Below are 26,591 nucleotides of genomic sequence, written 5' to 3'. Positions count from 1 at the left end.
AACCGCAAAAACGCAAGGCTCGGGACCTCTGAAACTCGGAAACTCTGGTCCTCTTTACTGCCGAGGAAGAAACCTAATGAGTGGGATCATCCATTGGGGTGGACCTTGTCATGGAAGATTTCATTTCACACATTCTCAAATAATCAAAAAAAACCACAAATAAGCTTTAAATTTAAGTAAATTCACTTTGTAGAAAAGTAGAAGGTTTCTAAAAGTAGGCAACGATATATAATATATAACATATAGCATAACTTTCTGACACTTTTTAAAAGATTTCAATTAATCGATTTATAATGATAATGAATTATAAAGATAAGAATTAGTAAATATTTTCCAACTTGAAATTATCGCTATATTTAATTAAAATTCATTTCGTGCGCACTCCATCCCAATCGCGTGCAGGCAAGGTCCAGATGGGCACAATATGGTGCTGCTCCTTCGCCTTCTGGATAACGCCGCCGGCTTCATGGCCACAGTTGCACAGTTGAGTTGCAGTTGCAGCAGTTTTTATTATTATTATTTTTATTTCTACCAGCTCCGGCTGATCTGGCTGATCTCGATGTTCCTTGCTTTTGCTGCTGTTAATCGTCTTGACGGCGCAGTCACATTGTGCGTGCTGCTCCCAAGGCCAGTGCCATATTTTACACGAGTGACATCGCCGGCGAACTTCCGCCAGTTCTGCTGTTGCTGCTGCTGCTTCTTCATATAACATATATAGCATATATACCCCATTCCCATTCCCGATCCTCGTCTTTGTGCGTCAGCGCTGGCAGTGCATTTCATGGCTGTTTATATCGCTACTCCCCCACACACGCACGCACTCCCGATCGTTTAACACCCACTGTAAGTGGAACTGCAGGAACTGCAGACGAGTTCTTCGAATATCCACACGGCCAGAAAATTATATGCTATCGACAATGAGTTGATTAATAACACCCGCACGGAAAGGAAATTATATACATCGCAGCCAAATTGATTAATGGTATTCTTAATCCCACTTTGTGTGCGCCGCTCCCCACGTCGTATACGCAATTTTCGGGGTCTACGAGATCGTTAAAACAAACTAGATTGCAGGATATTGTTATTTTATAAATCACCTAGGACTTCACTTCTGTTGGGATTTCATGTTCATTTCTAAGGGATTTATTGAGCAGGTTTATATAAATATCATTACTTTTATAACATTATTATGAGAGGTATGATATCGACTTTCTGTACCCTGTGCTTTCAGTGTTTTATCAGGTAGCAAGCGACTTCGACTCTGTTGTCAAGGAAAGGGGGGTAATAGCTTTCGGGTGGGGCTCATTCAACAATCAAACTCTCAACAACAGTTCTTGAAATTTTAGTGTCGGTAAATACATCTTTGTGTTTTCCTTACACTTTTATATTACACTTAGTTTTAAATGCACAAGTTTGAATATCTAACGATGCCGCTTAAAAGTGATTACATTATAGTTTAGTAAGTAGAACCAACAGAAGCAGCACTTGGAATCCTCATTACATCACCGCATCCGTGTAGCTTCTTTGGCTTGGCCACAATAGGTCTGGTGATAGGCGTGGCCTGCCTGGTGATTCCTCGATTGTGGCTCTTCCTGGCGAATGTGTACAAGATGTACGTGGAGTACACTCCCATCATTTATCCCAAGGAGGATTGCCTGTCGCCGGTCTCAAAGAGCCGGCTGAATCTCGTGGCACGGAAGACACTTGTCCTGGACATGGATGAGACCATGATCACGTCGTGGCTGACGAAGAGTGGCAAAAAACCCAAGAATAAGCCGAGAATTGCGCACGACTTTAAGTTCTACTTGCCGGCCTACGAAGCCACAATCTATGTGTACAAACGGCCCTATTTGGATCATTTCCTCGATCGCGTTTCCAAGTGGTACGACTTGACTGTCTTCACAGCCGGAGCCGAGATATATGCCTCTCCGATCCTGGACTTCCTGGACAGAGGACGGGGCATCCTGAATAGTCGCCTCTACCGACAGGATTGCATTGAAATGTATGGAACGCGGGGCAAGAGCGTACTGCTGGCTTCGCCGGACTTGGCCAATGTCTTGCTGCTGGACAACTCGAGCACGGAGTGCAGTTTCAATGCGGGCAACGCCATTCTCATCAAGTCCTATGAGATTGGCAGTCGAGATGAAGAGCTCATCAATTTGCTGCCCTTTTTGGACGCCCTGCGATTCATGAAAGATGTGCGATCGGTGCTCAAACGCTGCACTCGCTTCGAGTTTTTTAGCACAATTCTCGAAAGTGCTGCTCAGTGAGATGTTGGTTTTTTGTTTTTGTATATTCTATTTATTTGTTAAATTTTTGAGATCACTGAATCACTGGCCATTTTGCACATTGAGCAAAGGTCAATATGTGGTCGGGATTTTTCAAAATATACTTTCTGAAAGTCATTCAAGTATTTGGGTATCTTTAAAGCGGAAATTTCTATTGCTTATAGATTGCTATTACACGAGAGTATTTGGAATTCTTCGAATGCGGGAAAAAGTTGTTTCCCAAAAGTAATTCAAAAATGCTGTTATAGCCGTAAGGTGTAGTAACGTCTTCGGCTTAGTCATGCCAAGTCAAGGGTCTGCTTAGTCATACTAAAAAGAGTGGAAGGCCAAGTGATTCACTGAGCAAACGACTTCGGCCAAGGCTGCTGGCGATATCAGGCCACAACTCATATTAATCAGAGGCTAGTACAATGTGCTCCACTTTATCGGCAAGCGAGTTGCGACAGTGAAAAATGAGCAAATGTCACAAGGATCATAGGGCTTGGCCCGTTCTACCATCTGCATTTCGATCTGGGTTGAAACTTAAACTGGTTTTGCTCGAAGAAAGCAAAAACGTTGAGAAAAAATAATTATGTGCTCCGAATGTGGCTTATCCATTAACATTGCTACTTCTGAAAGACACAAGAGCTTACACAAAAATATTCTTATTTAGTTAAATAGATTAATTTTGGGCTTTTTTCACAGTATTCGCTTCATTTCCTGCACCTTACGCCTAGGCAAGTATTTTCACTTGACTTTGTACCCTGGAGAACCAGCCATGCGGCTCTCGGGAATCGAATGCTTTTCGTGCTAATCCCTAGTCCAGCTCAACCATTTGGGTGCGGCAATTAAGTCACCATCATCACCACCGGCGCGGAGGATCTGTTTTGCTGGCGGAAGAGGGGGGAACGGGGGGCACTGTGGCGGTGAAGGGGCTCGCGTTTCCAGCGAAGATCATTATTGTCTCGTCGCGGATGCTGAATGCTGGATACTGGATGCTCGAATCTTGAATGTGTTTGGTGGATGCTGAAGAGCAAGACGTCGGCGGACCCAAATAAAAAAAAATGAAAAAAGTGAGGCAGCCACCGCGCGGCGGGGCAAACAAGTTAATGAACCTGCGTCTGGAATCCTTGGGACACTCGAGTGCGGAGTGGAGGGCAGCTCGTCCAACTAGTTTGGCCCTGGTTTTTCGGCTTTGGTCTGTTTTGAGGATCGGCCATGGCCGCGACCATCGCGCCGCACCGAAATCTGTGGCATGAATTCCCTGGAAATGATCGAAATTTCATTTCATTGCGGTACGGCCAGCCGAAATTAAGTTCAACAGCATTCCACCGGTCAGCGACTGTCTGGGCCCTGGTCTCTTGGCCAAAAACAATATCTTGGTTAGACGGGCTTAGAAGCGAGTAGCTCACATCCTTCTGTGTATCAATGGACATTGATTCTTTGGACAGCTTACCTTTGCATCTGTAGAAATGTATCTTAACGCTACATTTCTCAGAAATCTTTGCTTTCAAACGCTGCGTCTGGGTCACCATTTCTCTACTAGATCGGGGTCACCAAAAACTATTATCTGTTATTAAAATCATTTTGAATTCTCAGCACTTTGATAATAAATATACTTTCATAAGGAATTTCCTTAGCAACAACTATTCTATTACTTGAATGAAAATTCTGTTTGCACGCAGATGGCAAAGGATTGATTTCCTGCTTTGCGACCAAGTTCCTCCATTATCCTTGGAAACGAAGTCATTGCCCTGCCGCGGCTCACATTACACAATTGCATCGACTATCCCGATCGGACGGTGCTCAAGTTACACAGCACTCCAGTGGCCTACTTCCACTCGAGTGACCCGCAATGTCCCCGAACAATACCCTTTGTGCCCAGTCCCATGGCGGTCCAGTCAAACAGGAGCAGCAGCAGGAGCAGGAGCAGTAGTTGCGTGCAGTGTGCTGCAACCCCATTATCCCGATCCTGCCCAGCCAAAGACAAAGAAACCCATTTTGTCGCATTCAAACAGAAATTAATGTAAAACAAAACCCAATCCAATCCAATTCCAATTCCAATCCCATCCAAGAGCTCACTGAGGCTCAGCAGCGAGGGCATTTAATTTTATTTTTATAACTGACCTCGAACTTTTGTGCAATGTGATTGAACTGCCTGACGATATCTGTGGGCCCCGCTCTGTCCGCAGTCCCTTTCCGTGCACGGGACATGCACTTGAAAAAATATTGTAACATAATCAGAAAAACATTTGTAGTAAAGGCCAGAATGTGTTTGTTTGTTTCGTTTGTTTGCCACCTGAGCGTATACGTAATATCAGTAATTCCGACTAAGTATTTACAAGTAAAGATAAGGGAAACTTGCATATCTTATTTATTTAAAACATCTCAACCCGTATTTTTCTCAGTGCTGCGATGAGAACTGCAGCATTTGCATGCAGACTGCATACGGAGCTGTTGATCGCCTCCAACTCCGATTCCGATTTAGAGAGCGATTCAGGGACTGAAAGCGAGCCTGGATGCAATCCTCGGTTGACAAACAATATGGAAATTTAACTGAGTGCGCTGAAATAAAAGGGGAAGCGAAAGCGAATCTTAAATGGCAAACAAGGACGCTTGGTGAGGGGGTGAGGGGTGGAGGAGTGGATAGTTGCAGTCGTCAGCGGGGAACGTTAAATGCATAATAAATGTGCGTTCTAGAGGTTGGGAAATAAAATGCGTGCAGCGACGTTGACGCCTTGCACTCTCAATGACCAAACACGACGATAAGAAAGGCAGAGATATAATACACTGAGCCAAATGAAACGTACATATGATAAACGCCATTTTTGTCAGTTTCCACCTAAATGAAATGTATCAAAATAGTGGCATAGTTGTAGTTGTGTGAAAGTATGTTCGCTTCTATCTAAACTAAATTTGAGTTCCAGACTTATGCTATTTTTAAATGCAGAAAGGCGGCTGATAGCAAATCGTATTGACACTCGCCATTGAATAGAGCTGGTTCGACAACAAAGTTCTGATTGACTTTGTTTGCCGAAACAATTTCAATGTGAGAGCGCTCAAGATAATATGCGAGTAAAGTGAATACGGAGAGGGGCACCAGAGTACATCCACAAGTTCTTTATCAGAAATTGCTCTGTGGCTTTTGCTGCTGCTGTGCAAATATTTAATACACTTTTTTTTCGCTCGCCAAAAACGCGAAACAAAAGAATCAAAAAACGCGAAAAAAAAGAGAGAAGACGAAGACGAAGAAGACAATAAATAGAAAGCAGAGGCGTTGGCAGCGAATGCCAGTCAAGCTTTAATTCCCCAAGCAACAACAATTTGGGAGCAACAAAACAGCAGCAGCAACAGCGACCGCAAAAAGTGCTTAGCTGACGTCATTTGTCCTTGAATTCGTATATTTGCCGCAAGCCCAAAGCGAAATTCGCAAAATTCAATGCACTCGCCAGCTAAGCAAAAAATAAAAAAGAGCAGATAAGATGACGAAAACGCGAAATGAGAAGCGGAAAAGAGTAGTCCCATAATGTGAAATTTGCATTGGAATTGCACAATATATTCGAAATGCCAATGCAAATGGAAAGCCAAAAAATATATCTCATTATCTGTGCAAATAAGGTTCATAATAAATGAATATTTTTTTTATTTTAAACTTTTTAAATTCATTTCAAGGCGCCAAACCCAAACAGCTTCCAAGCAGTGCAGCCAAGAGTTAGTCGAGACACACTCCCAAGCAGTGGCGCTGCAGTGCTGCAAAATACTTGTATTAGTGTGGTCAGCCACCATGTGGGTTCGAACGCAGCTGGTTATTTGTTATATTCGAGACACGTTCACACTGCGTTGCACAAACCAAATAAAAAAATAAACACGCGCAGTTTTTAATAATTTTTTACTAAACAGTTTTTCTTTGATGCGTACACGGCTTGCAGGGGCGAGCAAAAACGGTGAACGCCAGGTGGGTACTCAGTGCAGCCTGCACTTGGCGCCGCTTCTCCCCGCCGCCCATCTTCTCTCCACTTCTCTCCGTTTCTTGGCCTGTTTTTCTTTGCCGTTCTGCTGTTCTGGTTTTCGGTTTTTGGTTTTTATTCTTTTGGTTTTGCGTAAGTTTCGCTGGTCAGCTGCGAACTGTGAACTTATTACGGACTTACGTTAAGTGCGTAGCGGAATATCGACCTTATCACAGAGTCAATTTATCACCTGCCCTTTGAACCCGTGGCGAACGCCAACGCGAACCCAAGCGGAATCCAATTCCGGATCGCGATCCGGCCCTGAAATCTCCACGTCTGTTTGCTTATGCCCCTGATATACTAATCTCCAGAGCCCACGCGTATCTAAAGTTGACAGTCGGCCGTCGGTTGTTCCGCGCTCCGCGAGCAGTCAGTTTCGTAATTAACTTAACCCGTGTGCTTGTACGTCTTCTTTCCCGCAGAAAAGCGACGTAAATCGATAACACAACCCCCGCCCGCAGAGCCTTCAGTCCACACTACACACACTCCACACACACCACACACACACCGCACACACAGCACACACAAGCCGCAATGGGTCAGACTCTATCGGAACCGGTGACCGCCAAGGAGTCCTCGTACTGCCAGAACGCCGCCTACCGCGTGGGCAGCTCCTGCATGCAGGGGTGGCGCATCAACATGGAGGACTCGCACACCCACATCCTGTCCCTGCCGGACGATCCGGGTGCGGCCTTCTTCGCCGTCTACGATGGACACGGAGGCGCCACAGTGGCCCAGTATGCCGGCAAGCACCTGCACAAGTTCGTTCTCAAGCGGCCGGAGTACAACGACAACATCGAACAGGCGCTGCAGCAGGTGAGTCACGGCAGAGTCACTTTTAGATGGCGGGAATCGCGACATTTTTAGATCGCTGAAGGTACATAGTTGGAGTGCAAAAATCTACACACATATATCTTTGTGCAATGCGTACATCATCGTGCTTCAAGCTACTCATTTCAACAAGAAGTTACTCATCTGGATTACTAAGTTGAGATGACGATCATAGACAACGAACTGATGATAAGTGATGGGATAAAAACAACGTGTTAAAACCTCTATACACTTACTATCTTTATAGGGCTTACGTTTATTAAAGTCATTTAGTTTTTAAAGATATAACGAACAGATTAACCTAAGAAGACATCTGAAATGTAATGACATTCAAAGGCACATGGTTTTAAGAGATCTAAAATACTTTAAGCCATCTTATTTGATGCACTACTCATTCATGATGCAATTGCAGGGCTTTCTGGACATAGACCTGGTGATGCTGCGCAACAAGACATGTGGTGACCAGATGGCTGGCTCGACTGCCGTTGTGGTTCTGGTCAAAGACAACAAGCTGTATTGCGCAAACGCAGGGGACTCGCGCGCCATTGCCTGCGTAAACGGACAACTCGAAGTCCTGTCGCTGGACCACAAGCCCAACAACGAGGCGGAGTCCAAGCGGATCATCGAGGGCGGCGGCTGGGTGGAGTTCAATCGCGTCAACGGCAATCTGGCACTTTCGCGTGCCCTCGGAGATTATTTCTTCAAGAAGGAGAACAAAAGACCGGAAGATCAAATCGTCACAGGTGAGAATCACCGCATTCATTGTTCTTGTCAACCATTATCACCTTGTTTCTTGTTCTCCGTGCGCCTATATAGCCTACCCGGACGTCGAGACGCGCAAAATCATGGAAGATTGGGAATTCATCGTGCTGGCTTGCGATGGCATTTGGGATGTAATGAGCAATGCGGAAGTGCTCGAGTTCTGTCGCACGCGCATCGGCATGGGCATGTATCCAGAGGAGATCTGCGAGGAGCTGATGAACCACTGCCTGGCACCCGACTGTCAAATGGGCGGTCTCGGCGGCGACAATATGACCGTGGTGCTGGTCTGCCTGCTCCACGACCGTCCCTACAGTGATCTGATTGCCCGCTGCCGGAATGGCAGCCAGGCGACCAATGACCAAGAGGTAGCCGGCGATGCGACGAAGGATGAAGTCCCAAAGGATGAAGCCGAGGCGGAAACCGATACCGAAACGGAAACGCAAACCAAACCCTGCCAGAAGCAATCCAATTCCGGTCCCATGGACGATGAAATGAAGCTGGGGACGCATCTAAACAAGATGGCAGCGATCGAAAGCCACTATATCTATGATTAATTAGGGTTACTCAAATACCGCTTAGGTCAACTCTTTATACTTAACAACGCAAGTGTTCTTGGTTAAGTTTTATATACACACAACACACTATCGTACGCCACACAGTCCTTACCAAAATGTTTGCTCCGATTATTAATAATTGTTTTAATTGTAACCCCACGATGCGTGTATATACATATATGCCTTGTCTAACTATATAATTGTATGATTTACTATGTTTTGTGATGCCCGAGCAAAATGGATAAAAAAGAATTGTATTACTCGTTTAGTATTTATGTACCTAAATATACTTGTAAAAGTTGTTTGGGACTGATCTTTAAGAAATGAGTGCGAAGTTTCAAAATTAAAAATGAAGAAAATGTTTTGTAGTGCCCAAGAAAGTGGAATTTTTTGCATTTTTGACGGGGATCTTATGTATAAGCGATAAATATTATTAGTCATGCCATTAATGTACAATCCATGCAAATAAGTTGTACTTTTTGGGACTATTCCTGCCACTCGAGTCACCAGCTTGTCTGCAATCGTGTTGCAATACTTTTGGGTAGCACCAAGCCGACTATTAGGAACAGCATTTGCTCCAGTTGGGCATAAGGTTGGACTAGACTGGAGTACATGACCACTGTGGGCGGTTATCGCTTTATTGTGTTCCCTCGGTTATCTACAAAACGGCCGCTCGCTGTTGTTTCTGCTTGTTATTTACTGGCTTTTGAATTATATGAGGCGTACAATAAAATCAAAACTAAAAGTGGCCAGAGTGGGAGCTCATTTGTTTTTAACTCGCAAGTATAAATTTTATTTAAACTTTTTGCTATTAAGTCCGCCTCCTCGTCATCAACATCATCACCTAGTCATAGTCATTCATCGTCTAGTTTTACGTACAAATTGTTCAATTGTTCAGGCTTAACTATTCTAGCATAGAGACGAAATGAATTACGCTTTTTTTTTTTTTGGTTTTTTTGGTTGTTTCTCAGTGTTTGTATTTTTTTTTTCGTTTTGTTTTATTATAATATTTTTATTTATATGTTTGCCATCATATTACACATTCAATTATGTATAACTGCTGTTGGTTTTGCTTTCGCTTGCTGCATAGAGGGATATTGTATTTCTTTATAGTTAGTTTATAGTTTAAATCATATGCAATTTTATAAACTTCTTGTTACTTTACAGTTATCAATTTCGGTACAATTACAAATTGATTATATATATATATTTATATATGTATGCATGTACTTCTCGTTATTTCATATTACATATTCTCATTTTTGTTTTTTAACAGACAGGTTTTTCTTGTTGTGTTCTATGTTCTTGTTGGTTTTTTCTTTGTTGTTTTTTTTATCGTTTTTCTAGTGATAACAATGTGCGTAAGCATTTTAGTTTAGCGTTGTTTCTTGTTTACGGTAGTACGAAATCAGGGAGTGAATCAATCCCAAAGCAACAAAACAGAAACAACTCAAAAGATCTTTCAAGGAAAGTTCATGAATTACATCGAACGCAAAAGTATAAGAAGATGGCAGTGCCAAAGAAGGTGTTTGCATGAAATCAGGTGGAGATTGCCCCCGGAAATGTATAGCTGAGGGTATGTACAGTGGTCTGTTTTGGGGGGCAATCCAAAGGGTTAAATAATACAAAGTATTTGGGTGGTTTAAGAACGAAACAAACTAAACCATATCGATAGATATTCTAAGCTGGGCGTCAGTGTTATGTTTTGAGTGTCTCGTTTGGGGAGCAGGAGATGTGATAGGTGTGATTTAGTGTAGTTTGGTGTGGCATGGTGTGGGGTGTGGCGGCAATGCGGGAAATACATAGCTCTATGGGCGTGGCATGTCTGCTGAACTTGCAATAGTATTATTTTGTAAATATAACAAGGTGTCATATGCGCTGCTTAAGTATACAAAAATAAATAACTTAAGAACTGAGGTTTACAATTTAACAATTTAATTTAATTTATTGTATTCCTTAAAATTATTCAACATCAACAATGTTCCTTTACTTTCCCTATTCCCTATACTCTCTATATCTCGCCACGGCTCTCGGTTTTCGTCTCTCGATCTCAGCGTCTGGATGGGCAGCGTGGTCAGTGTCAGTGTCAGTGTCCAAGTGTCGACTGTCTCGTGGCCGCGTGGGCGTGACAATCTCGATTGGCATGGGCCAACCCGCATTCCGTTTATTTGTTTTTGTTTTTTGTCGCACACAATTGATGATTTGTCAATTGCATAATATCACATCTCATTGTCGGAAGTTTCGAGCCGCCGCCCATCGAGCTGCTGGCTCCACTCTGGCCACATGCTGTTCCTCATCCATTGATTCACCCTATGCGCAGTCCGCAGTCCCAGTCGCAGTCCGCCCTATTGAGGTTCAACTGTACAGTGTGTAAAGTGTTTAAAGTGTGTGTTGTAGCGTGGTGTGTGATTTTGTATTCTTTCGTGTTGGCAGCCGACAGTGAGTGATGAGCACAACAAAATCATTTGAGAACTTTCCAAAGAAATGTGTGTGTTGGAGTGTTGGGGGTTAGTTGGATTACAGTTTGGGTCTTTCTTCGATCTGGAGGGGAAGATACAAACTATAAACTATGAATTATTTAAAGATACATTTGTGTGGCGGGTACGCGACGAAACACTGAGCAAGGTATACTATCTGTGTGGTGACCACCATCCCTAGTGAACTATCCGTATGCTGGACCAAGCCAGGATGCCCGCTGACTGGGCGAACTAATGAGTGAATAAATGGTTTGAATATAAATGATTGATTGATTGATTGATTGCTGTTTATGTCCTAGAGGCAGTTGTGTGTTGTTGTTTGTGATCAGATGCGATGTGATGATGGGATTTGATGGGCGGATGGGGCCACATTGGTTCTTGGCTCAGTGGTCGGTCGGTACCCTGCTCGTATGTTACATATTAGTTAGTATAGGCACTTAGCATATTCGATTGTTTTCATAGAAACAAAGTATATGTGTATATATATATTGATTTTTCAGTTTTCTTATCCTTTTCTTATATTTTCAATTTCATTTTGGTTGGAAGTCTTGCGTTTAGAGTTCATTTTTCATTTCTCATTCGTTTTTGATTTTGGATGAAAGTTTTAGTACTTTTTCTTTTGGGAAAACATTGTTCAGTGTGTTCACAGTGGGTTCATAAGCATGTAATTAAAGAGAATAAACATAATACGCGGGTTTTCTTTGTTTTGGTAGTGGTGAGATTGTGAATGTGTTAAAATGAAAATGATTTGTTTTGTTTTGGTGTCGAAGTAAAAGGGCGGAGCAGTTTTGTTCTCAAAAAAAAGGAATTAACTAACAAAAGAAATAATGTTGTTAAGTTTAGTGTGAATATCCATATATGCATATCTAAACTTAATTCTTATGCCTAGAATAGTTTGTAGATATCGTGTGTACGCTCTTAAATCTACTGATTATTTTTTCTTTACTCCCTTGCCAATTGTTTTAATGCTTCGGGAATTAATTTACATGCTTCTTAAATTTGTATAAATTAAGACTCCATAAATCAATTTGTGCGTAAATCGTGAACAATTAAAATGGAAACAAATTAAATAATTAAAATGTATGCAATTCTACGCAAATTTATACCTAAGGTGAGCATCAATAATTTGGGGCGAGGATGAAGCAGTTTTTTTTTCAAATTAAGAGACAGTAAAACATTGGTAAAGAATTCGTTTTAAATGCCCGTTTTGTGTCTTCCTAAACCTTATAAAATTTCGTGTCTGTGTGTGTGTGTGTTTTTTAGTTATGGCACCTTTTGTATGGAGTCCTAAGTCGTAAATATAACATTAGATAGTGTTTGTCTTATGAGCTGAGCTGGGTCCACCTACGCTTTGTAAGGATAAAGTTTAGTATTTAGCAATGACCTAACTTCTTAATTCATTTCATTTTCGTTCTTTGCTTGTTGAAATAGACGTGTGAAACCATCAAACTGAGAAAATTGCTTTCATGTGGAAACAAATGCAATTTTAAAATGTAAGTCCTTCCCACGATATACGATACAAGTATAAAATGAGGGGTATACACGAGTCGGTGTCTGGGGGGAAGATAAGTTTGCCTAGGCGTATTCAGGTGTGTCTGTGTAAGGGATCCCTTAAGTCGTGAACTAAGTACGAGAATCCCTATAATCAAGTTATATAAAAAAAACCTCTTGCGTTAAAATGTTACAATGATTCAAACAATATATATATATATATATTATATATAATATATCTAAATAATAGAAGTAACCCTAACCTGTGAGACTAGCAGAGACATAGCTATGTAGGCTACGCACTCGTATCTGTGTACTTCTGTTTTGGCTATAAACATTACGTTCTGATGTGTAAGCAAAAATGAGAATGATGAAATATTATTAAACGCAAATAATATAACGTAAAATCGACGTGTGATTCATGAGTTCATCGGTAATTTATCAATAAAACCTAATATTTCCTTCTCCTCTCTTTCTTTGCTTGGCTTCCTTAACTTGCTTTAGTTTTGTTTTGTCGTTTTGTCAAACTTCTTAAGACTTATTCACTCGGCATCGTTATTGATAATCGTAATTATAGCTTAGGCATATACATCTCTTGTCGTTTCTCATCTGTTTGCTGTCGCCACAGTCCTGCTCCTCCGCGCCGCGCTAAGCTGCGTGTGTACCCACCGAGTCTAGGTAACATTAGCTTAGGTAGATTAACATTAACTGATAACTGATTAAATATAGCTGGAGAAAGGGTATGCACCATTCATTCTTCGTCTTTGCCTACTAATATGATAACTGGTCCAAGCATCGCCTGCTGCTCTCTACTTGCTCCTCTGCTCTGCTTTCTGTGTCCCTTGGAGCAGCGGCAACTACTGCAAAACGGATGGTATATAGTAAGATTTCAAGGTATGCTCTACAACTCACCTTTCATATGCCTCCTTAGTTAGCTCATAGATATCTCTAGCTCTTATAGGTATAACAAAAAGGTTTTTTGCTCATATTTACACATGGAATTTCATATATTTACAGTCGGATGCAGCTTTAGAGGCATCCTGCAAAGGTATTTCACAGTTGCCTCGCTTTGGCAACGCGGTTATCCTCTCCCCTTCCCTTAAGAGTTGTTGGCCCTGGACTTGCGGTTGCCGCTAGTCCCCAAGCCGACATTGGCATTAGTATTGTGCTCTGTAGCAGAGCCATAATGTTGCTGCTGGTGTTGCTGCTGTTTCTCCTTGCTCAGTTGGCGAACGGCGGCATTGGGACGATTATCTGTGGAGTGGATTTTTTCGATATAAGTTCTGATGGTAGATCGCAATCGATTCAACTACTTTTAAATAAAGCACTTTTTACGGACACCTTTAAAATAAAGAACGCTTTTATTGGCTTTCGAACATACCTTTCTCTTTGGCAGAGACCACGACAGCACTGCTGCCTTGGGTAATGTTGGTAGCCGGAAGATTACCAACTGGTTTGCCGATCAACGCGGCGGGCGAGGCTCCACCTGCGGCGCGTTTCTCGGTAGAAACTGTGGCAAGGCCGCTTTTCTCCACGGCTGCCACCACGACGGCGGGATCACCAAAGACTAGGTCCATCTTGTGGCTGCCGGTGGGCGACAGCGTGCCCGTGGAGCCACCGGAGCCCGTTTCCTTGCCATCAGAGGAGGCAGCGGCCTTGTGGTGCTGTGCCACCTGGGCATAGCTGAGTTTGCTGGCCGTGGCGGCAGCCGAAAGGTTTTCTGTAGACGTGGACGTGGCCACGCTCTTGTGCTTGCTGGCGCCTTTCTCCAGCAGACTGGCGTCTTTCTTGGCATGCAGGGCGGCCACCGAGGGCGGCTTCTTGTGCTGGCCCAGGCTGCACTCGGCCAAACTGGTGGTCAGACCACCCTCCACCACGCTACAGGCGCCAGCGCCCGCGGCCAGGGCAGCGGAATACTCGTTATGGCCAGCCAGCAGCGGCAACTGCTGCTGCTGGACATAGCCTTCGACCAGTCGCTGCTGCGATGGCTGCTTTGGATGCATTTCATCCTCAGTCTTGTTTGATTTGTCCAGCTGCTGCTGCTGCTGTTGCTGGGCTCCGGCTGCCTCCTCTTTGCTGCTGGCATTGATATTTGGTGTTTGACACTTTATCACATGGATCGAATTGTTGTTACTGGAGCTCTGCTTCGTAACGTTCTTAGTATTGTTGCCCTCCTGAATCTGGATTCCATACTCAGCGCCCAGGACTGGCGTGGGGCTAACAGGTGGATTACGCTGCTGATAGTTGTGGGCCAAATGGGGCTGGTTCTGGCCCTGTGGGTGCCTGTTATCCTTACGAGCCTTGCCCTTGCCTCCACTGCCACCGCCGCCACCACCAGTACGCACCACGTCCGACAGGCGGTTCTCAGCCCAATTGTTGGCAGTGGAACTGTTGGCCAAGTGAATATTGCTGGCCTCGATTCCCTGCTGATTGCTTGAGCGTTGGTCCTCACCGCCGGCGCTTTCCACGCTGCTGCTCAGCACCTGGTGCTGATGCGGCTGCTGTTGATGCTGGTGCAGGGTCTGCTTTTGGCCCAAACCTGTTGATGAGGAGGACGAGGTCGTTGAGTTATGCAGGGAGGCTCCGCCAGTGGCCTGAGGTGTGTGTGGAGCGGTGGCTGAAGTGGCTGGCAGTGGTGGAAAGGCAGCATCCTCTAAATCGAACTGCGGCGGTTGCACGGGTGCGGCTGGTTGTTGCTGTTGTTGTTGCTGCTGCTGTTGCTGCTGCTGCTGTTGGTGCTGATGCTGGTGACCCTGATAGCCCAAAGAGCTGTGGTGAATACCGCGCTCGTTGCTTCCGCCGGACAGACTGTTGCTGCCCGATCCTCCGCCAGTTCCGCCACCGCCGGATCCGCCACTGCTGACGCCTAAGCCGCCGCTGTTGCCCACATTGCTGCCAATCGAATTGTGGTGGTGATGGTGGTGATAGTGATGACCCGACCCCTGCTGCCCAGTGCCGGTGGTCATGTGATGTTGCTGCTGCTGCGACGACAGGGCGTTGTGGTGATGGTGATGGTGCGAGCCACTCGCCATCGATGAATGCTGGGCGTGGTAGTGCGGATTGTAGTTATTGCCCTTGTAGTTGCCACGGTGCTGGGGCGGTGGGACGTCGTGGATAGTGTTGTAGTGGCTCTGGCGCTCTCCGCCACGATGGGAGGCTCCACCGCCATCGGTTCCGCCACCTGATTGTACATTGCTCCCGGTGGAAGATGACATCAGATGCTGCTGCGGATGCGGGTTTGATGGCGAGCTGCCGTAGAGCTGTATTGTAACGAAAAAGTATAGACGGATATGAATAAATACTTTTACTTTTGCGTAAACCACATATTATACTTTCAGTGACTTGCTTAATAGAATTACGTTAAAATTAAATTCCATTTAAAGGTTTAGGAACCGCAAGCTATATATGGTATGTAGATTACTCACCCCAACTCGCCCGCCTGGGGAATAGTTGATTCCGCCCTCCTCATCACGACGACGACGACGCGGGCGGTTCTGCCATTGCAGTGGCTCCTTACTGATCGACGTGGCCAGCGATGAGGAGGAGCTGGCAGACATGTTGCTGCTGCGATTAACTTGCTGCATGGCGTGAGAGCTATGCTCGACGCCATCACCCGCTTCCTGCAACTCCTGCACCTGCACTTGCTGTTGCTGAAGGACTACCTGTTGTTGCTGCGGCTGTGGCTGCGTCTGTTGGACCACCAGGTGGTGTTGATGCTGGCCCGGTTGCTGCTGTGGAGCCGGTGCAGTGGATACATACGTAACTTGCGGAGCGCTGGCAGCGCTGGAGGAAGCCAATTGATAGTGCTGCTGCTGAGTCTGTCCCTGTTGCTGCTGCTGAGCCTGCAGATGGTGGCTGTGGGCGGGCAGAGCCTGCACCTGGGTGGTGTAGTGATGGTGGGTGGTCACACCACCGCCATAGCTTTTGTCAAGGTTCTTCTGCATGCCACCTGTAGCGATTGAAAATTGTATTAGACGGTTTTGAAACAACGCGGCATTTAAAAACGCACCCTTCCAGTTGCTCTTGATGGGGTAGTGGCGAGTAGAGTTGTTCACCTGCACCGAGGCCTGTTGCTGTTGAGCTGAGCTCGTTGGCTGCTGCTGAATTTGTTGGATCACTTGCTGCGGTTGCTGTTGCAAAGGGGCTGGCTGTAGTGGATCCTGCACAATGTTGGCCGGGACCACGCTGACCATTCCTCCTGGAATGGCTCCAGTTATCTGGATGGGCACAATACTGCCGCCCTGGATGTGCGAGGCTGTTTGTGTGTTGCGCGGTGGTTTGCCTCTCGACTCGCCGCGTGGTCCCGAATTTGCACCGCCCACGTTGTTTGGATTGCCGCGGTGATTGTTATTGTAGCGCCCTCCGCCCTGCGGTTTGGACGTGACCATTGCTTGTGCGGTGGGTGGTGGAGCTTGAGCGAAACCGGCTGTCACAGGCTGCGGAGCCAAAGGATTGGTGGTAAAGAGGTTTCCTCCGAGGTCGTAGAAGTTTTGCCCATGGGCGGCAGTGGCTGCTACAGTGCCAGGCGGCCAGGGTCCAGCCACCAAGCCGGGATAAAATTGATTCTGCGGAATCGGCTGTAAACAAACAAAAATAGACATCATTAACAGATCAATCTTAATCGGGAACATCGTATTCACTTTTGTATTGAAAAGTATTCAAACACTGCACCTGTTAATTGCAATTCGAGAAGTGAAGTATTTAAATTATTTTAATTCCAATTTACTCAAATAAGAAATCTAAAACGTACTAAAAGTATGCACTTATTTCACTTGATACTTACAATCAGTACTGGATTGCTGTACTGAACTGAGGCAGGAGCCGCGATGGCCGCTCCATTGGTGTACAGATAGCGGGGCTGCTGGGCAGCCGCATAGCCAACTGTGGCGGCACCGGCTCCGGATGGATCAAAGACATTGGCAGTCGGCGGCGACGTGAGGCGATAGCCGTTCTTCATATTTGGTACAGCTTGGATGCGATTGATAAACGATTTGGGCTTGATGCGAGCCATGATCGGCTTGCCCTGGAACTCCTTGACCTCTTCGCGCAGGTACTTGAACGCCTTCTGCGCATCTTCGTCCGACTCGAAGGTTATGTACCACGAGTTATTGGCGGCGAATTCGCAGGATATCGGGCGGGGACAGCTCTCGTTGCTGAACAGAGCCTGTAACATAAGCAAAATCCAATTAGTACTTAAGCTGACTCAGGGAAGCGAGAATAGTCACCCACCTTGACGTCATCGAGAGGCGTGTTGTTCGATATCTCGCGCAGAATGATGATGCAACGCTTGCGATTGGGACGCACGCGCAGACCTTTGTCGTCCACCTGGACATTGGGCGATTCACGCAGCACCTCAGTGATGAGATTGATGTCATTGGTTAGTTTTCGCACCAAATTGAATCTGGCCACAGTGTAAATGGGCACATACTGGTCGCTGTCCATCTGGGAGAGCAGGTAAGTGTCGTTGGCCAGGTTCTCTCTGTTTGGAGGCGAATAAGAACCAAGTCAGAAATAGTTTAATTAGAACACTAGGTGACGAAACCCACCTGGAGAAGTAGTACTCAAGTTGGGTGGCCAGCATTTGCTTGAGCTTGTCCAATGGTATGTTGGGCTCCTCTCCACCGGCTGCATTGTGGCTGCCTTGCTGCTGATCAGCTGACCCATTGGCTGGGAGCTGAACGGGCACTGGGACTTGGACAGGAACCTGGACCGGCACTACAATTTGATGGGGCTGCGGATCGAGAGCAACTAAATTCGTGTTGTTTAGGGCGTCTGTGGTGTAGCAGACCACAGTGCCATCCTGGGTCTGGGCGAGTGCGCCATTCATGATGGCGTATTCGTTGGTGTCCTGCGCCTCTCCGACTCCTCCGGATGCTCCTGCTGCTCCTCCGGCTACTGTTCCTGATCCTCCAGCCGTGGCCTGCGGAAGCGCCGGCTGATGGCCGTAGGTCAGATGTTGGGCGGGATGCGGCGACTGCTGTTGCTGCTGCTGGTGGAGATGCTGTTGGAGCGTCTGTTGCTGCTGCTGCTGTTGTTGCTGTTGGTGGGCTACGTGCGTATGGGCCAGAATCTGGGCCTGGTGTGGATGCGCCTGCTGCTGCTGCTGCTGGGCGGGCACAACTGCTGCTTGTGCTGCTGATGCGGTGGCCACTGGAGCAACGGCAACTGAAGGAGCTACTGCTGGAGCGCCTGCGGCGGCGGCTGCTGCAGCTGCGGCTGTGATCAACGGTATGTGGGCAGCGGCGGCTGCTGCGGGTGACGCTGCAATTTGGGTGGTGGCGCCAAACAGATTAGTGGCTAGCATCGCCGTCTCGACAGGAACGTTGGTGTAGACGGGCGGCTGGATCTTGAGTGCATCTCCGTTCATGTACACATATCCTCCTGCAAGTGGTTTGCACATAAGATGGTTTTCACATTATGGATGGTCGGGGTGGTGGGTGATGTTGCATGGCTGGGTGTGTGTGTATGTGATTCTGTACATGTGTGTGTGTGGGTGTGTGGTGTATAAACAAGGTCAATTTTTTGTTATTGTAGACGTAACGGGAAACTTTCGTAATCGGAGGAAGCTAGACGCTGGGAAAACTCTGCCGATTTCGAGCTAATAACAACAAAAAACAAACAAGCGAAACGCAGTGCCAGCATAAGCGCACACATACATATGCAAATTTTGCGAGCATGTGCGTGATGCATAGGGGGTGGTGGCACACTCGTATGAACTGATGCTAGTTAACGCATTTTACCAACCTAGGTAGTATTCCATGGTAACGTATGTTGCAATTATCAAGAAATTCCACACAAAGACACAGTCGGTTATTTCGCTTCTCCTTATTTGCTTTTCCTCTTATTTTTTTTTTTTAAATCTATTTTTTTTCGCTCTTTCGAGCTACACACACACTTACGCACGCGGCACACTCACACACACAGCAGGCACACACAGCAACACACACACACGTTGCCACCCAGTCGCGAGAGTGGGAGCGAAAGAGAGCGAAGGAGAGGATGAGAGAGCAGGCGAACGAGCGAGAGGAGGAGCTCTTCTTTCTATTTGGAAAATTTGATTTTCACTGCGATGTTTCGTATTTCGCCAACTTGCTTTTCCGCGATTCCAATCGCGCTGAAAATCGAGCACTCTCTTGGGCGACGATGGTTATTTATTTATACTGCTTCTGCTGCTTGCGACTCGAAAACACGGCTCCTGCTCCTCCGCCCCTTTTCCACAACATTTTCTTCAACTCTACGTTGCCTTTTCCTCGGTCTTCTTCTGTGCTCTTCTTCTTTCCGCTCGCCGTTTCTTTTCTATTTTTTCTTCTTTTCTTGTCGTTTGCAGTCTATATTATTTTTCTCGCCTTTCCTTCGCTTTTTGCACACGCAAAGAATGTGAATTGAAAATTGAAAACGACCGAGAGGCAATTGATTTTTTTTTTTTAGGCGACTTTTCACACCCAACTTGCACCGCCCGCACCAGCCAGCGTTGCGCTTTTCAGTAGCCAATCGTTAGTGAAGTTGCCAAATGAATTGTTAAGGTTGTGCCTGGTTTTTTTCACCACCAACTTGTCACGCGAAAAATCCAAAAATTCGACTTCTCATCGTCTTAGAAAACTTTCGCCGTTTCGATAGATCGCAAGTCAGGGTTGCAAGCGATTGCAAATACTAGAAGTTTGAAAAGTAACTTGATTTGTCAGTAGTTTTTTTCCTGACAGGTTTTTAAAGTTCCATAGCAAGAGACATGCAAGTCAAAACATGTTTTTGTGCGTTTCCTTAACCAAAAATGCTTAAATAGTTAATGCGTTTTAATGAGAAGAATGAGAATAGCTTGTTGAAATACTTCATTAATACCAGCACGCTGCCCAAGAATATCGAACAAAAAATACCAACTGCCTGCAAGGTGACAACCCTGAAACGTGCAAGAACATAATATTGCTAAGCGAAATGCAGCCCTCCCGCCCCCTCTCCCATCATGTTACCTGTACAATTATGCACCCATTTTCACTTACCACTGGGGATAATGAAAATCCCGGGCTCGTCCGCCTGCAGACGGCAAATTCGTGCAGCTGCAACAACGCTGGGGCGAAAAACCACTTGTTAAATTTGGCCGAACGAACAAAATGAAACACCAAGCGTTCCGCGCGTCCACGTATTCTTTAATGCACGTTCTGCTGGCAAATTATCGTTGGGAAATTCGGCACTTTCAACGCGTCAATTTCAGGGGACGAATTTGTCTACGTTGGACACTCAGGTAACTCTTTTTTTCAGCAAAATGCAACACACGCAAAAACTTCGCGCTCCGATTTTTTGTGCCTAAATTAGTGTGACTGTACAACAATCTGAAAAATATACCCACGTTCGCCTTAATAGGTATTTAACATAAGGGGTGGAACGTTGATGAAGTTGGGACAACAACCAAAGCTGACTTTTTTGATTATTCATAATTTTTTTGTATTAGACAATAAATATATTCATCCTATTTATATTACTACATATCTTAATTAACTAAATTGCATTTATTGCATAATGCTTTCTGCGAGGATTTCAGCGACAGACAAACCAATTCGAAACAAAAAAGGTAACTTTTTCGTCCCATTATGCTACGACAGCGCCCGCACACATTCGTTTATTTAAATTGAACATTTAATTTTATTTATAACATTGTTCTCAGTTAATGGTCTATTGCTTTTGTATGTTTATGTTCTATCAAGAGTGTTTGAATAAATCGGAACAAAAAACTTTTCCAAGTTTTTGGGTGTTGATGTAGAGCTTAAGAATGAAAGAGTAGTATGAAGATTCACACGGTTTGTTCGTTCGTCCGCTTAGAAGCCGTGCACCTTCAGCTGATCCGGCTTAGCTAGACCCACCTTCGTCAACCATTGGCAGATGTTCTCACGCTGATCGCCCTGGAGCTGCAGGACCTCACCATACTCTGGGTGCTCGATTACAGTGCCATTGCATGCGAATTCCTGGGAATAGATCAAATAATTGTTAATGTTGCTCAACCAAATCCACAACTGTCAAAGCAATCAATGTTGTCTGCAATCTGTGAAACTTGACTGTCGACCAAATAGAAATCAATAATTTTCTTCTAAAGCCTACCGCAATCTCAAAAAAAAAAAATAATGCAAAAAACTGGGATTTGGAGCAATGAAATTCTTCCTATAGCAATAAAATCGAATTAAAATCCATTAATCTTTCTTTCAAGATGGAAAAATTCTTATGGATGTATAAACTACTAGTAAGGGATGTTTAAACTTCTATACCGACCATCGAAATCAATAGATTAGGGGTAAATTTGGTATATGGTTTTTAAAGTGCTGTACTTTAGGTTACAGGGTACAGGATTTTACAGGATTAGCAGGTAGAACGAACGCGTGGTCATATCTTGCTTCGACCGTTGATGGATATTCCTGATAACGAAACGCTTGGGTAAACCCACCTTCTTGCAGGAGCGGACTATCTTCTTCAAGTCATACTCCGCGGACAGGCCCTGGACAGTGGTTAGCGTCTTGCGACCGTTCCTCTGCTGGATTCTTATGTGCACTAGCCCGTCTTGAATATCATCATCATTGCCCTTGATTGCATCAGCAAAGGGGTCTGTAAAGGGGAAAAATGGCTTGGTTATTGCGACTATCGAGGAGCTCAATGCATGCAAGATGTAAAACGCATGTTGTAAGGCATGTAATCACACCCTAGCAGCGTGTTTTACTTTTGCCCCAGAATGCGCTTATGTGCGTCTGTGTGTGTCTGTGTGCGTGATGATGACGAGCAGGGCGGCCATTTTTATGTACATGTGTAGGAGTCGGGGAAAAGTGTCTCATTTAGCCAACACTTACCACGAGTGTTTAAATTCTGGATGGACATACGACAATAAAAACAAACCACAGCCTAAAACAAAAACTTTTTGAAATGATTTGTTGATATTTGAACTTTAATTTAACGTTTTACTAAGTGAGTTTTTTCGGAAATGTGTCTGACAAGTAGACTAGAGCTGGAAAAAAATCGATTTCTAATCGATACTATCGAGTGTTCACAAGATTGGCAACGCCCGCCAGCATCGATTGTATATTTACAAACCTTAATTAATATTTATTAACTGGAAAGCTGCGTTCCAATTCTGGCGCCGTTGGGTATTTTTTTCCACAAACAATTAAATAACAGAGTGGTTTGGGCTTATAGCGTAAAAATATATGACAAAAAAGTTACAGAATAACAGGAAGCTATATGACTTTTTATAAAAATGAATAATTAAAAAATTTAAATAATAAAAATTAAATTCATGTCATATGGAGGTTTTTTGCATATGGTTTTAAAGAGGCAAATCATACCCATTTTACATAATATTTTTTTTGTGGTAGCGCAAGTAATTTTTTTTCGATAGTTGCCCTGCCAACTCGCGCAACTCAGAATGCAACCCTGTGTTTTCGGCAATCGCAGCCAACTTCGCGCTATGTCGGGCTGCCATATTTCTTTCCTTCTTGTATTTCAACGAGAAAAGGTGGGCATTTTGCGTTTGTTCTCGATTTGGTTAAGTTCTAGCGTTCCCTCAGCGTCCTAAGCGCTCCGCAAGTGTTGAGGTACAATGGCTGCCCCACGTGTTTCCTTCAATTTGGCTGCCGGCCCGCTGAACTTCGGAGGTAAATTGAGTTTTACCCTCACGTGCAACGCAGCGGGCAAATAGTGAATAAAAATGTGAATTAATTTGTAGCGAACCCATGATGGACTTTATCAAATAGTAGATATTACTAAGCGAACGTGGCGTTGATCAATATCCCATTTAATATCGGTTTTTTCTTTCTTTACATGCTGTTTTTTTCTGCTGTTTTCCTGTTTTCTTTTATTAACATGGATCTTTTCAATAAAGGTAAGAACACGTGTGGTTTAAAATGTGTGATATATTTTTTCTATGATGAATGATTGAGCAGAAGAGTTCTTGAAGACTATATTCATCACCCAAGACTGAATATATCTAAAGATCTCTTTTTTTTTATGCAGAAACAACATAATCTAACAGACTTTCTTTTTCTTTCATGTTCACCTCTGGAATGGCTAATTTATTAATTTTCTGTAAAGGTAAGCATACAAAATGTATTCGAAATCACATTTTTTTATTTTAATGAGGATTGATTTAGCAGAAGAGTTCTTGAAGACTATATTCATCACCCAAAACTGAAATACCCTCAAAAAATATTTAATATGTCTTTTTCCAGAGTATTTTCTAATGAGTTCTTAACTTCTATTACAGACGTGAGATGGCAACCTCTTCGCACCTCAATTGGTTGATCATTCGCAACAACAACGCCTTCTTGTTGAAGAAGCGCGATGTTAAGAAGCCCTTCAGCACAGTAAGTAAATGTGACAATGAAAACTGTTCACTACGTTTAAATGATGTTTCCAACTTATAACTTTCACAATGATATTTGAATACAACATGATAGTAATTTTAATCTGATAAAAGTTGGCTGCATCACTAGTCGAATAGTCCAAGCACATTTTACTGACTGTCAAATCCATTCCAGGAGCCAAACAACTTGGCTAGCGTGAGCTCGTACCGCTACAGCGGCATCGTGCACAAGAAGACCCTGGGAGTTGTGCCAGCCGCCGACAAGAAGGGCTTCACCGCCGTGCTGAAGAAGGGCAAGTATGCCCAGCGTCCCGCCAAGAACACCGTGCGTGTTGACTTCAAGGCCGGTCCCCGCCGTTCCCTGAAGAAGCTGAAGAACCTGCTCATCGGCTCCAAGTACCGCAAGGACCTGACACAGGTGAATAAGTGGCTCAAAGTCTAGGGACAACTGTTTTGGGTCTTGTTATGATGATCTTTTTTAATTTGCTACAACCAAGATCGCAGAATGATCGTGTTGATAACCTAGTCTGAGGCTCTCAACCAAAATATATTATCGTACTTCTGTGTTGGATTTATTCTAATAAATTCACTTGTGCTTACAGGCTGCCCTCCGCCGCGCTTCTGCTGTCCTGCGCTCCCAGAAGCCCGCCCCCGTGAAGGGAAAGAAGGCCGAGCTTGCTAAGGGAAAGAAGCCCGAATAAACTGTACCAGATGGGATTATGCGGAGCTGTTTTCTACTCGAGAATAAAGAAAAATGTTAAAAACACCCTAATATTAATGAAAATTTCTGTTTCTGTGTTCACTTGTCCCGTTAAAGGGTCGCGACGAAGTACTGCATACTTTGAGGCGATGTATTTATGATTAGCTCAACTAATGTCGCATTTGGATCATTCTTCTATAACCGCGAATGAGGTCACTGACCCACTATATTATCTAAAAAATTTGGAATGAGAGTTGTTAAAGATTAATGAGTTCTTTAAATATTTGTTGATAGAAGAGGTTAACATCAATCTTTATGTTCCTAAATGATTCTCACTTTTATTGAAACATAATTTCTGGGATATGGATGACTTTACAAATAAAGAGACCATGGAATTGCATTGAAGATTACATGACGTAAAAGATCAAGTAAGAGTTATATAAACTCTGGTCAAACATACATCGCTGCTTACACTACGCTATACATGGATTTTAAATGCGCATTGAGCTTGGCTACTACCCACAATTTCAGTAGAAGTACTCGTACTTCTGGGCATGGTGCAGCATCACCTCCATCGACTTCTTGCCTTGCAGCACTCCATTTCGTTCCATATAGTTCCAGATGGAGCCCATAAACAGGCAGAACAGAATAACGCCAAACACGATGAACTTGAGCAGCAGAAAGATGGTGCGCATGCCCACGGGGGCGGTGAACTCCACCAGCAGGACCAGGAGGACGAACAGGAAGGTGGCGGCGCTGTAGTACAGTATTCGATCAGTGTTCAACTGAAGCAGGGAAGCATCGCACAGGGCCAGAGCTTCGTGAAGGGCAGCAGTTCTGGCGGCGGGCATGGATTGGATGGAAGTGGAGCTTCCGTTGCATTGGATCTCCGGCTGCTGCTGTGACTGATCGTCCTCTCCTGTCTGAGCATCGCCTGCTCCTAGTTCTCTCACCGCACAGCTTTCACCCTCCTCTACCTGGCAGTTCACCTCGATCGTGGCCACTGGCTCCTCAGTTCTAGGTGCCAGCTTGAATAACTTCAGCTTGGCCATCACTGCCTCGTGGTCGGAGAAGCTAAACTTCTCGCCGGGCACTCGCTCCGGAAAAGGCAGTGTGTACTCCGCTATCTCAGCATTGACATGATCGCCACCACGCACAAATATGTGATCGATGCGGATGCCCTGGGGATTTCTCTCCCGTGCTTGCTTTGATGTGTACGAGTTGTGTTCACATTCGTTGGTCCGAAAAGAGTCCGAGGCGCAGCTGTCGAGCATCTTGGAGGTGTAGAGCAGCACCTTGTATGAGATGTCCTGTGGCTGGGCATTCAGGTCACCAGCCAGGATCTGCAACGCAGAGTTCCCCCTGGTGGCCTCAATAAATTGAGCAGTGTCAAAGGCCTGGATGACGCGATGCGTCTTGTACTCGTCGTTGGCATTGTCGTACTCCGCGTGCAGGTGGGCATTGTACAGGTGCACCATCTGCCCGCCGACAAGTATGCGGCACAGACCCACACCCTTGCCGCCGAACCAATCCGCATGCTGAATACGGTGAAAGTAGCCATTCACGGACCACGCGTGAAACAAAGTGCCCAGGATGGGGTACTTGGAGAGCACCAGCAGACCGGCGCCCATTACGCCGCTATGAAAATAGTGGCTGTGGGGCAGGACCGCCTCCGTGCCCTTCTGCAGTTGCTCGCTGTCCTGTTGCGCCCACACCTCCTGCAAGGAAACGATGTCATATTTTCCGCTGGCCAGCTCCTTGCATATGGCATCGATGCGGGGTCCGCGATCACTCGACACATACGGAATGCCCCTGAAAATGCACACATGTGATTAGTCTCCACAGATCGGTGCCAAGGCAAGTGGTGCTCCAGCAGCCGTAGAAGGAGATGCCTTAGATGCCTGTCTCACCATATATTTAGGGTCAGAATGTTCAGCTCTAGCAGCAACATAGCGACTTCTTTGGTCGGGTTTTACGTTCGCATGCTTACAATGGAATAACGGGCGCGGGAGCAGAGATAAGATAACTTTTTGATTTTGTTATTTTCAAAAGATATAAAGCCACAGTGTGACCGTCTGGGGAAAGCCAAAATTTAATAAAGTCTTAACCCTCTGATGAGCTTTGTGGTTGCGACAAGTCATAATCGCACATGAACACGGAGGCATTTCTT

At 44.9% G+C, this 26,591-nt stretch overlaps 6 protein-coding genes and 2 non-coding genes across 12 annotated transcripts; 5 read left to right on the top strand and 3 right to left on the bottom strand.

The window, feature by feature from the left end:
• Nucleotides 1-1,280: 1,280 nt before the first annotated feature.
• LOC120448577 (CTD nuclear envelope phosphatase 1 homolog) lies at nt 1,281-2,405 on the top strand. Its single transcript, XM_039630647.2, has 2 exons — nt 1,281-1,459; nt 1,520-2,405. The coding sequence occupies exons 1-2, from the start codon at nt 1,404-1,406 to the stop codon at nt 2,268-2,270; spliced, it is 807 nt and encodes a 268-aa protein (XP_039486581.1). The 5' UTR covers nt 1,281-1,403; the 3' UTR covers nt 2,271-2,405.
• Nucleotides 2,406-6,065: 3,660 nt separating this feature from the next.
• On the top strand, nt 6,066-8,807 carry LOC120449899 (probable protein phosphatase 2C T23F11.1). Of its 2 annotated transcripts, none has more exons than XM_039632586.2 (4): nt 6,066-6,222; nt 6,697-7,090; nt 7,518-7,848; nt 7,922-8,807. In XM_039632586.2, exons 2-4 carry the CDS (start codon nt 6,809-6,811, stop codon nt 8,419-8,421), a joined length of 1,113 nt encoding a protein of 370 aa, XP_039488520.1. In that variant the 5' UTR covers nt 6,066-6,222; nt 6,697-6,808; the 3' UTR covers nt 8,422-8,807. The 2 variants fall into 2 exon arrangements, with proteins under 2 accessions (XP_039488520.1, XP_039488521.1); XM_039632587.2 differs by lacking the exon at nt 6,066-6,222 and adding an exon at nt 6,270-6,367.
• Nucleotides 8,808-9,802: 995 nt separating this feature from the next.
• On the bottom strand, nt 9,803-20,697 carry LOC120449898 (la-related protein Larp4B). Of its 4 annotated transcripts, none has more exons than XM_039632584.1 (9): nt 20,384-20,697; nt 17,936-18,770; nt 17,619-17,868; nt 17,173-17,553; nt 16,399-16,966; nt 15,815-16,338; nt 13,771-15,649; nt 13,302-13,643; nt 9,803-13,249 (listed from the first exon to the last, which is right to left on the bottom strand). In XM_039632584.1, the coding sequence occupies exons 2-8, from the start codon at nt 18,754-18,756 to the stop codon at nt 13,489-13,491; spliced, it is 4,578 nt and encodes a 1,525-aa protein (XP_039488518.1). In that variant the 5' UTR covers nt 18,757-18,770; nt 20,384-20,697; the 3' UTR covers nt 9,803-13,249; nt 13,302-13,488. The 4 variants fall into 4 exon arrangements, with proteins under 4 accessions (XP_039488518.1, XP_039488515.1, XP_039488517.1 ...); XM_039632581.2 differs by lacking the exon at nt 20,384-20,697 and adding an exon at nt 19,134-20,011; XM_039632583.2 differs by lacking the exon at nt 20,384-20,697 and adding an exon at nt 19,134-20,011 and having other exon boundaries at nt 9,803-13,246.
• Nucleotides 20,698-20,957: 260 nt separating this feature from the next.
• LOC120449687 (eukaryotic translation initiation factor eIF1) lies at nt 20,958-22,377 on the bottom strand. The gene is made up of 4 exons (XM_039632303.2): nt 22,326-22,377; nt 22,214-22,265; nt 21,817-21,974; nt 20,958-21,343 (listed from the first exon to the last, which is right to left on the bottom strand). Exons 2-4 carry the CDS (start codon nt 22,239-22,241, stop codon nt 21,197-21,199), a joined length of 333 nt encoding a protein of 110 aa, XP_039488237.1. The 5' UTR covers nt 22,242-22,265; nt 22,326-22,377; the 3' UTR covers nt 20,958-21,196.
• Nucleotides 22,378-22,820: 443 nt separating this feature from the next.
• LOC120448945 (60S ribosomal protein L28) lies at nt 22,821-24,493 on the top strand. Its single transcript, XM_039631191.1, has 4 exons — nt 22,821-22,875; nt 23,623-23,722; nt 23,897-24,139; nt 24,324-24,493. The coding sequence occupies exons 2-4, from the start codon at nt 23,630-23,632 to the stop codon at nt 24,420-24,422; spliced, it is 435 nt and encodes a 144-aa protein (XP_039487125.1). The 5' UTR covers nt 22,821-22,875; nt 23,623-23,629; the 3' UTR covers nt 24,423-24,493.
• Nucleotides 23,274-23,349, top strand: LOC120450662. Its single transcript, XR_005616309.1, has one exon. It is a non-coding gene; the product is annotated as a small nucleolar RNA CD11 (small nucleolar RNA).
• Nucleotides 23,484-23,558, top strand: LOC120450664. Its single transcript, XR_005616311.1, has one exon. It is a non-coding gene; the product is annotated as a small nucleolar RNA CD11 (small nucleolar RNA).
• Nucleotides 24,494-24,733: 240 nt separating the features above from the next.
• Nucleotides 24,734-26,506, bottom strand: LOC120448944 (putative neutral sphingomyelinase). Its single transcript, XM_039631190.1, has 2 exons — nt 26,332-26,506; nt 24,734-26,233 (listed from the first exon to the last, which is right to left on the bottom strand). The coding sequence occupies exons 1-2, from the start codon at nt 26,370-26,372 to the stop codon at nt 24,949-24,951; spliced, it is 1,326 nt and encodes a 441-aa protein (XP_039487124.1). The 5' UTR covers nt 26,373-26,506; the 3' UTR covers nt 24,734-24,948.
• Nucleotides 26,507-26,591: the final 85 nt, after the last annotated feature.

This window comes from Drosophila santomea, chromosome 3L, assembly GCF_016746245.2.
Source record: "Drosophila santomea strain STO CAGO 1482 chromosome 3L, Prin_Dsan_1.1, whole genome shotgun sequence".
NCBI classification, from domain to species: domain Eukaryota; kingdom Metazoa; phylum Arthropoda; class Insecta; order Diptera; family Drosophilidae; genus Drosophila; species Drosophila santomea.
The sequence above is the reverse complement of the archived record's forward strand: the minus strand, read 5'-3'. Positions and strand labels throughout refer to the sequence as shown.